This window comes from Bidens hawaiensis, unplaced genomic scaffold (genome assembly GCF_021521415.1).
Source record: "Bidens hawaiensis isolate Kalapana, Puna unplaced genomic scaffold, B.hawaiensis_p1.1 tig00077186_1, whole genome shotgun sequence".
Lineage (NCBI taxonomy): Eukaryota > Viridiplantae > Streptophyta > Magnoliopsida > Asterales > Asteraceae > Bidens > Bidens hawaiensis.
In genome coordinates this window covers 24,043-34,193 of record NW_027503300.1, presented here as the reverse complement: position 1 = coordinate 34,193, position 10,151 = coordinate 24,043, and the positions used below count along the sequence as shown (strand labels likewise).

Genomic DNA, 10,151 nt, shown 5'->3' with positions numbered 1-10,151 from the left:
TTGAATAGCCCACGACTAAAAACTGAAAACATGACCCACTACTGTAACCCACTACTTTTAACATAACAAACATGTGACTAAATAAATAACTTCCTAAACACTTGACCCTTTAAACTTGAATTTCTTGCTGACCGTATCCGACCCGGTTTGACCCGTCAAGATTAACCCAACATTCAGCCCTTAATCTTGACGTCTTGGCCTGCATATTCAAAGAAGTGTTGGTTCTTCCTCTTCGATCAAGTTTGCTTCATTATCCTTGTCTTCCCATTTGGTGCATTCATACCCGAAATGCCCAAATTCTCCACACTCAAAACAACGAAACTTACTCTTGTCACCGCGACCCGAGCCGCCTCTTCCACGTCCTCTACCACGACCCCTTCCACGGCCTCTTTCACCTCTACCTTGCTCATTTGAACCCGAAAGCAACAACTGTCCTTGATTTTCTTCCTTTTCTTCATGACTTTGAATGCGTTCTTCATACGCTCTTAGTCTTCCAACAACTTCTTCAAAACTCATGGTTTCAATATCAGAATATTGCTCAATAGGGGCTACAATTGGTAGGAACTTCTTTGGCATCGAGGTAAGAAACTTTCTTACGATTACTTCTTCTTCAAGATTTGAACCGAGGCTTTGAACTTAGCTATTATAGCACTAATATTGCTCGAGAAATCATTGATAGTCTCGTTCTCCTTCATCTTCAACATCTCCAATTCTGTCCTTAGAGATTGCAGCCTTGCTTTTTGAACTCGGTCGGCTCCTAAATACCGAACCCGAATTGCTTCCCAAACATCTTTTGCATCCTTATGTTTGGCAACTTGTTGGAGGATATCTTCCGGTAAGGTTTGAAAGATAATTGCTTTCGTGGTGTAATTCTTTCTCTCTTCCACAGTTGCTCCGGTTACGGGATCCACCGCATCCCATAAACCGTATGCCCTAAGGACCGTCTCAACCAAAATTGACCATGACGTGTAGTTAGTTTCAGTCAATTTGGGACATTGAAGTGGTACGTTACCTTGTTCACGAACCACCAACGGACCTGCGTTTCCTGCCATTCTTTCTTCTTGATTTTTTTTCTCGGTCTTTTTTCTTGCTGGTCTATCTTTCTCCTTCTCTTTCTTGCTGATAGATCAACTTCGTTCTTCTCTTTCTTCTTTCTTCTTTCTTCTTTCTTACGATTTCTTACATGTAAGTCGCCTGACTTCCTTCAAACGGATGAAACCTTAGGCGCTCTGATACCAATTGTTGGCACAGGCCCTTTTTGCAGCAATTAACACAGCAATAGAACACAACGTTCGACTCTTTTGATTACTGAAAACTGAGAAAACAGTAAACAAAGAACATCCGACTCTTTCCTAACCCTAGCTGCTGGAATATATAGGCCCATTCTTACACACACGTAGCATAAACGTGTTGAATAGCCCACGACTAAAAACTGAAAACATGACCCACTACTGTAACCCACTACTTTAACATAACAAACATGTGACTAAATAAATAACTTCCTAAACACTTGACCCTTTAAACTTGAATTTCTTGCTGACCCGTATCCGACCCGGTTTGACCCGTCAAGATTAACCCAACACATGTTTTCCTTACTTAAAAGAAACCTAATCTGCAATCTATTATTTTATATTATATCAAAGATGCAAAAACTGATATTATATAGCCCTTGAATAAAAAAAATTAGTTACCTTCACGTTTTTAATCTGGAATATATGTTATTCTAATACATTTTTTAATCCTGATCATAAAATATCCCCAAAATCTTCCATTTTGAGCACGTTGCAAGGCAAGATCAGCAAGTATATATATATACTTTGGATCAACACCGATCTTAGTATTTATATCCACAGGCATCGAGACACGTACAGTTCAGAGGCAAAAAGATGGGGAAGAGTTCATTTTATGACAAGAATGGACTGAAAAAAGGTGCTTGGACTGATGATGAAGATAAGAAGTTAACAGCCTACATCAAGAGATACGGCTATTGGAACTGGAGTTTACTTCCCAAGTTTGCTGGTATATATGTGGGATCATACTTTAATTTTTAGCATGGATTTGGACATTTTCTTCTTATTGTTTTCTGTTTAGGTGTTTCTAGAAGCGGTAAAAGTTGCAGGTTGAGATGGATGAACTATCTCCGCCCGGACTTGAAACATGGGAATTTTACAGAAGAAGAAGACAATGTCATCGTGAGTTTACATAACAAGATTGGAAACAGGTAAGTTTAAATCATCTTTCTATTATAAAATAGGAAAATTAGGTGAACTTTACCTTGATTTGAGTAAGTTATCTAGATGATAATTTGTTTAAATTTGAAAAAAAAAAGGAATTATATATCTATCTATCTATGAAGTTGCACTTCTGTTGGCACAAAATAACTATTACATTTATGATCATTTTAATTAGGGAGATCCCTTCGATAAATCAAACGTTTTAGCCTTGTTTTTTACTTTAAAGTTACGTTTTTAGCCTCTACTTTAGGTGAATACGTTACATCAATTCGGATACATCATAAGTGACCTAAAAACGTGAATTTTTTCTTAAATAGAGGATAACCCTCCAATCAAGTGTTTCTCCTTTCACAGACGCTCACGTGGTTGTTTCTCGCATTCTTCACCATCGGGTGGCGTCTGGTTTTTTGGCACACATTCATACGCTTGAACGTAAAAAGCGAGTGAGAGCTTTCAAATTACAAATCTTCTCCCGAGGGTAAAACTAATATTAAATTATTTAATGTGTTTAATTAAATTAAAGAGATTTATAATTAAAATATATGTAAAATATGGTGAGGAAATGTTTTTGGTCTCCTTATTGGATGATTTTTTGGTGTTTTTGAACCATAATTATTAGCTACAAGGCACTCTATTTTGTGTGTTGTGGTTTTATCATTGTGGATGCTTTATAAAGTGTAATCTATGTTTTAACCTCATGTCATGTTTTTGCTAGTGTTTTTTAGATTTTCCGTGTAACTTCTATTAAGTGTGATAAATTTTCATTTCAAAATTCATTCTCTTCATTTAGGTAATTATGTTGTGTGTTACAATGACTATTCGATCAGAAGGTTATCTCTTAATGAAAAAAAAAACAATTAATTTGTACATTTCGTGTAGATTTTTAGTTCCAATGTTCTACTCTTTTATCTACAGATGGTCTACAATAGCTACAAAGTTGCCAGGAAGAAGTGACAACGAAATAAAAAACCGGTGGAACACACATTTGAAGAAACGATCTCAAGATGACCAAACTGTGTCCAAAAGTGAACACACAGGACTCCTTGAGCATGATCATGCTAATCCAAAAGTGTATAGTGTCAAAGAAACAGATCTTAAACTTCAGGAGGAGGATGGAAGAAGATTATTTCTAGAACTACCATATTCTGATCAATTACCATCATCTCCTTCAAGCTCAGTATTGTTTTCATGTTGGTCGAGTGGTATAGACTCCGCTATTTCAAGTGACCTTACACTGCAAACATTAGATGATGAAATGGTTGGTAATTTTTGGACCCAGCCATTTACACCGGACAATGATACCATCATACCATCAGGCAATAACTTGTGGTCACCTTTTGATTTTGTCAACTGAAGAGGTATGTACCCGCCTCAACACGGAGCAAGGCGGGTCAACCCACAAGATAAAGACAAGAAGCTTGAAATCAAGACATTATGAAGGCACTAAGCCAAAACCTACGCGCATGGCGCATTTTACATATGCTCAGGCATTATATGCCCAGGCACCACACATGCTCAGGCATCATATGCCCAGGCACACATATGCTCACGCATATCACATATGCGCGTGGCGCATCTGCGCGCGGCGCATATCACATCTGCGCATGAAACATCTGCGCGTGAGAATAAAGAGAAGACCTCGCGCATCCTCAGGATTGACGCATATCACACATGCACATAATCAACCTCGTCCTTATCCAAATCAGGATTAGGGCAACCTTGATTGTGCACGTCAGACAACCTTCCAGAAGGTATCTTTTTAAGGAATAAGAATATGCTGATGTTGACAGCTGCCAAATGAAAGGTGGACAACTCAGCATGACACATGTGCTACCACGTGATTACAACCAATGAGAAAGCACCAGGTGTCCCAGAGGACACGTGGCGCAGAGCAATTGGAGGAGGCCAACAAGGCTGACCCCAATCAGTGGAAACCCTAGCACTATAAATACAGCATCAACTCCACAAGGAGAGACATTGATTCACATTCAATCATATTCAATTACATTCACTCACAGACAGTTACAGCCAGTAACACAATCACACAGAGTATTCAGCTATTAAGCAATACTCTCCAGAATTCCTTACTCTCACATATTATTATCTTCTCCCACAAATACTTATTCTCACACCGGAGGGTTACCCCAAAGAGGACCCCTCTGTCCCTTTCTGAGGGGTAAGTTGACGGTGCTGTTCATTTTGTAGGTGGAAGAACCCAGATCCAAGAAAACCATCGGTGAAATAGTTTAATCATACCCGAGGAAAGTAGATCGTCCACCAGTGAGTCGATCCACGCTTCTTCATTGGCGCCATCCACTGTTACAACGGCAATCAGATCTCATCAGATCTATATATAAAAAAAAAATCACCATGGTTTCTGGCGTTCATAACGTTGATCAAGCTCTGGAGGATATTGAACGTGAGGATGTTAATGAGGGACAACAGTTTCTGAGGGCGCAGCGTGATTCTACGCGCGCCACCAGTAACCGTCCTTTCATCACAACTCCTCATGGCCAGACTGAAACTCCTCCAGACGATCTCACGTTACAAAATCTTGCCGGCGCGAAACAAAAAGTACCAATGGGTCCAGAAGAGGAAACAAATGATCCTAAAGAATGGCTCATAAACGAGCAGCGGCGTCTAATGGACAAGTATAATGAGATGGTCAAACAGAAAAAGCTAGCCGACTTAACACAAAGGCAAGCGCTTGATAAGCAAACTGTTCATGGAACAAAAAGGCCGCGCGCGTCGGAAGAAGGACATTCTGTTCACACTGCACACACTGAGTTCAGTGATGAAGAAGTGCACAGCATGAGGAAGACACGAGACACTCATGCAGGAGGCTCACAGCTCCGCGCGCCTGTGAACATGGCGCCTGGAGCCAGAGTCGATCTGGATCTGCACATGCCGTACAGCCCACCAGTTAGAGGGCAAGTGGACGTAACCACACCATATAGACCAGCCATCTTGGTGAAACATTCAAAGTTCACTGAGCGCATCGCGAAGGCTCCCATCCAGCACAAAACCAAGATGCCAAGTGGTTTGGGTAAATATGACGGCACAACAGATCCAGACGATTTCTTGCAAGGTTTTTACAACACGGGAAACCTAGAGAGCTGGACGATGCCAACATGGTGTCACATGTTTGCTCGCTGCCTCACGGGCGCGGCGCGTGTCTGGTTCGAGAGCTTGCCGACTGGGCAAATTGATGGGTTCGAGGAACTATTGGAAAAGTTCCAAGCCCACTTCGTACAGCAGCGCAGACACACGCGCGACCCTGATGACATCATGCACTGCGTGCGCAGGAATGATGAAACGATTGAAGACTACATCACTCGTTTCAATCAGGAGTCTCTGGCAATCGGAGGTATCACTGAGCAACTATTGCGCGTGGCCTTTATACAAGGCGCGCGCAGTGATCAACTCCGCCGAGCTCTCGTAAGCAGAGATGGCATGCCCACCACGTGGGCCAAGTTAATGGAAGCATCGCGAGTTTTCGCGAGAAATGAAAAACAAATTGCCCAGGATAGGGCAAGAGAAAGAGCGCATCAAGCTGAGTCACCGCGCAGCAAAGAAAAAAGGGGCAAACAAAACTCTGTATGGTCCAGGTTGCAACCAACCAGTTTTTCTTCCGCAGAAAAGCAGGCGCAACCAAGCTCACCCCAGCCCCAAAAAGATGTTCGTAATCGCGGGGAGGGTGACAAGAGGAAGGGCGGCAGAGATCCTAGCAGACCTCTGCCAAGAATATGGACTCCCCTCACTAAAACGCCTTCACAGGTGTTAAGCACTGAGAATGTCCAATTCAAAAGCCCCAAGCCACTACACTACAAGGGACCATCAGACAGTGGCAAGTACTGTGAATTTCACAAATCCACAGGACACAACACTGATGCATGCCACCACTTGAAGGATGCAATTGAAAAGGACGTGAAATCAGGCAAGCTGGCTCACCTGGTGAAAAACTCAAGAACAGACAATGAACAACCAGAAGGAGCCTCTGCCAGCAAAAAGTACAAAAGAATCTGTGTAGCTGAAGGAGGAAGGCAAGGGCAAACATCAAGAAAAAGAAGCGCGCAAATCCAAGGAGATTGGCGCGAGCAACAAGTAATCTTCCCAAGAATCAGGGGAGGCCCTTCAATTAGCAGTCCTCTGGTCATCACTACACACATTGCTCATTATGAGGTGTCGAAAGTCCTGGTGGACACTGGCAGCGAGTCATACATCATGTATGAGCAATGTTTCAGGAAACTGGATCCGGCAGATCAAGCAAGGCTTGAAATTGTGAATGCACCAATCTCTGGTGTTTCAAATGAAATCATTCATCCCCTAGGTCAAATACAATTTGAGCTAACTATGGGGGATGAGAAACACAAGCGAGCCGAAGTTGTTAACTTCTTGGTCTTGCCCACCACTTATTGCCACAATATGATCTTGGGTAGGGGAACGATTGCCCAATTCAACGCCATACCGTCGCCAGCGCACGGCGCGTTGGGGTTCCCAACACCAACAGGTGTAACTTTTGTATACCGGGATTATTTGTGCGCAGTGACAAGTACTCCGCGGGAGGGGAGAATGAAAACTCCAATGGCAGAAAACGCGCCAGAGGAATGGATTCTCAACCCAAAATTCCCGGAGCAGAAGATCACAATTGGCGCAACGATATCAGACGACACGAGGGTGAGAATGAAAAGATTGCTCACGGCATATATGTCGGTCTTCGCGTGGCAACACTCTGATATGACTGGGGTTCCGCGAGACCTGGCACAACATTCTCTCAACACCTTCAAGTCTGTAGAGCCAATTGCTCAAAAGAAGAGAGTCATGGGGGACGAAAAGGCGAGGGCCATGAATGAGCAGGTTGAGGATCTACTGCGCGCAAACATCATCCGCCCGATACGATACCAGACGTGGGTAGCCAATCCTGTGATGGTAAAGAAAAGTAACGGGTCGTGGAGGATGTGCATTGACTTCAAGGACCTTAACAAAGCGTGCCCAAAGGATTGTTACCCCCTCCCAAACATCGACGCAAAGGTGGACTCCGTGGCGCCATTCAAGCTAAAATGTTTCCTGGATGCCTACAAAGGCTATCACCAGATTCAAATGGCACCACAAGATGAGGACAAGACCGCCTTCAGAACCGACAAGGGTGTTTTTTGCTACACAAAAATGCCCTTTGGTTTGAAGAATGCGGGCGCCACCTACCAAAGACTTATGGATGCCGTTTTCAGCGAGCAAATCGGGAGAAACCTAGAAGTCTATGTGGATGATCTGGTGATCAAGAGCAGGGAGGAAAAGCAAATGCTCAAAGACATCGAAGAAACCCTTGGGCGCCTAAAGGAAGTTAACATGAAGCTCAATCCGAGCAAATGCACTTTCGGCGTACTAGAGGGAAAATTTCTAGGTGTAATGGTCACCAAGGATGGTTTCAAGGTGAACCCTGAGAAGGTGGAGGCCATCCTTGACATGCCCTCGCCATCCACCATGAAAGAAGTTCAGAAGCTGAATGGTAGATTGGTATCAATCAACAGGTTCCTAGCGAACCATGCAACCAAATCTACCCCATTTGTCAATACATTGAGAAACTGCTTAAAGAAAAGTCAGTTCAAATGGACTCCTGAAGCCGAGCAAGCTTTCAGTGAGATTAAAGAATGTTTGATAAATCTGCCCGCGCTCACAGCTCCACTTCCTGGTGAAACTTTGACATTATATCTATCAGCAGGAGAGCGCGCCATCGGCGCAGTATTATTGGTGGATCGCAAGGGAATCCAAACGCCAATATACTATGTGAGTCGGGTGCTGACAGATCCTGAGACGCGCTATTCCATCATGGAAAAGTTAGTTTTATCACTAACACACGCGTCGCGCAAGCTTCATAGATATTTCAATGGTCATCCCATTGAAGTTCTGACTGGTTACAACATCCAGCAAGTCTTGCGGCGTCCCGCGCTCTCAAGAAGGCTGACAAAGTGGGCGCTGGAATTAGGCGAGCACACGATCGCCTATAAGCCCCGTCCAGCAATAAAGGGACAAATCTTGGCTGATTTCATTGCCGAGGTCCCCGAAGGAAAAATTGAAGAGGCTCAGCGCGAGGTAGACCCTCCGCGAGCCAGCGATGAAGAAAGTGTTTGGAGATTGTTCACTGACGGAGCTTCAAACAACGAAGGGTCCGGCGCAGGCCTAAAACTGGTTGATCCAGAGAATCATGAATATACTTACGCCATCAGGTTGGACTTCAAAAGCACCAACAATGAGGCTGAGTATGAAGCCCTGCTGGCTGGCCTGCGCATCGCGCAAAAATTCAGAGTTAAGAAGCTAGAGGCCCATGTTGATTCATACTTAGTAGCAGCACAGGTCAATGGCCTTTATGATGCCAAGGAGAACACCATGCCTCTATATCTAGAGCAGGCGAAAAAGCTCATCGAGCAATTTGACTGCTTCAGAATCATTCATATTCCGCGCAGTGAAAACAAATCTGCAGACGCGCTGAGTAAGATGGCATCAACCAGTTTTGATCACTTTGGTAAAGATGTCAGGGTAGAAGTAATGAGCAACCCGTCGGTGATAGCGAAGTCTGTCCTGGTAACTCATACAACCCCTTCATCATGGATAACTCCAATAATGGAATTCCTGAAGGAGGGAAAGGTACCAGATGATCGCGCGCAAGCGAGGAAGATAAGACACAAGGCGCAGAACTATGAACTGCTTGATGGTACATTATATCGACGCTCTTATCTTGGGCCGCTCATGAAATGCCTAGATGCTGAGGAAGCAAGCTATGTGATCAGAGAGATACATGAAGGAATCTGTGGAATACATGCTGGCCCGCGCATGGTGGTTGCCAAGGCAATGAGCGCAGGTTACTATTGGCCTGGCATGTACTTGGACGCTCTAAAAGAGATCCAAAAATGCAAAGCATGTCAGAGCTATGCGCCAAACACCATGCGGCCAAAGAACAACTTGATTCCGGTAACCTCCGCATGGCCTTTCCACAAATGGGCAATCGATATTGTGGGTCCCCTACCGCAAGCGCCTGGGCGAGTAAAATTTTTGGTAGTGGCAGTAGACTATTTTACAAAATGGGTCGAAGCCAAGCCACTAGCAAAAATCACAGCCGAAGCGATGAAGCAGTTTTTCTGGAGCCACATCATATGCCGTTTTGGCTTGCCCATGGAAATTGTGAGCGATAATGGCAAGCAATTCACTGACAAGAAGATATCCAGCTGGCTCAAGGAATTGCGCATCAACCAAATTTTCACTTCAGTTTATCACCCTCAGGGGAATGGACAAGTGGAACGCGCTAACCAAAGCTTGCTGAATGGACTGAAGAAAAGGTTAGAGGGAGAATCCCAATCTTGGGTTGAAGAGCTACCTAATGTCCTGTGGGCACACAGGACATTAAGCAAAACCAGCAATGGCGAATCCCCGTTCAGCCTAACTTATGGAACAGAGGCAATGATTCCAGCAGAAATTGGGTGCCCATCACATAGAGTGCTCATGATGAGCAAGATTGATAACGAGCGCGAAAGAAGGTTGGATCTCAACTTACTTGAAGGGCGCAGAGAGGCGGCTATCATCAGTGAAGCCAAATACAAGAAAAAGCTGGAAAAATATTACAACCAGCGTGTGAAAGAATGCCACTTTAAGAAAAATGATTTTGTCCTTCGCAACAATGAAGCTAGCCGCGCGATACCCCCGTGAAAAATGTCCCCCAATTGGGAGGGACCTTATCAAATCTCAGAGGAATTGGGGAAAGGCGCATATGCTTTAAAAGATTTGAATGGAAAGAAGATCCCGCGCGCATGGAACGCGGCACAGCTTAGAAAATGTTTCATGTAAATGTCAAGTTTGTAATCAAGGCTTTTTAAGCCATTATGAATAATGATACGCGCTATCTTCTCTTAATGTGGATTCTATTAC

The 10,151-nt window shown here is 43.9% G+C and overlaps 1 protein-coding gene across 1 annotated transcript; it reads left to right on the top strand.

Annotated features, from left to right (window-relative positions):
• Positions 1 to 1,886: 1,886 nt before the first annotated feature.
• On the top strand, positions 1,887 to 3,588 carry LOC143606790 (transcription factor MYB15-like). The gene is made up of 3 exons (XM_077082440.1): positions 1,887 to 2,019; positions 2,092 to 2,221; positions 3,150 to 3,588. The coding sequence occupies exons 1-3, from the start codon at positions 1,887 to 1,889 to the stop codon at positions 3,586 to 3,588; spliced, it is 702 nt and encodes a 233-aa protein (XP_076938555.1).
• The last annotated feature ends 6,563 nt before the right edge of the window (positions 3,589 to 10,151 follow it).

What these genes read in the sequence shown, in the direction of transcription:
- LOC143606790 (XM_077082440.1), top strand. Translation starts at nt 1,887, where the DNA reads ATGGGGAAGAGTTCATTTTATGACAAGAATGGACTGAAAAAAGGTGCT. An exon ending in TTTACTTCCCAAGTTTGCTG is followed by an intron (nt 2,020 to 2,091) that starts GTATATATGTGG and finishes TTTTCTGTTTAG; the next exon opens with GTGTTTCTAGAAGCGGTAAA. An exon ending in CATAACAAGATTGGAAACAG is followed by an intron (nt 2,222 to 3,149) that starts GTAAGTTTAAAT and finishes TTTTATCTACAG; the next exon opens with ATGGTCTACAATAGCTACAA.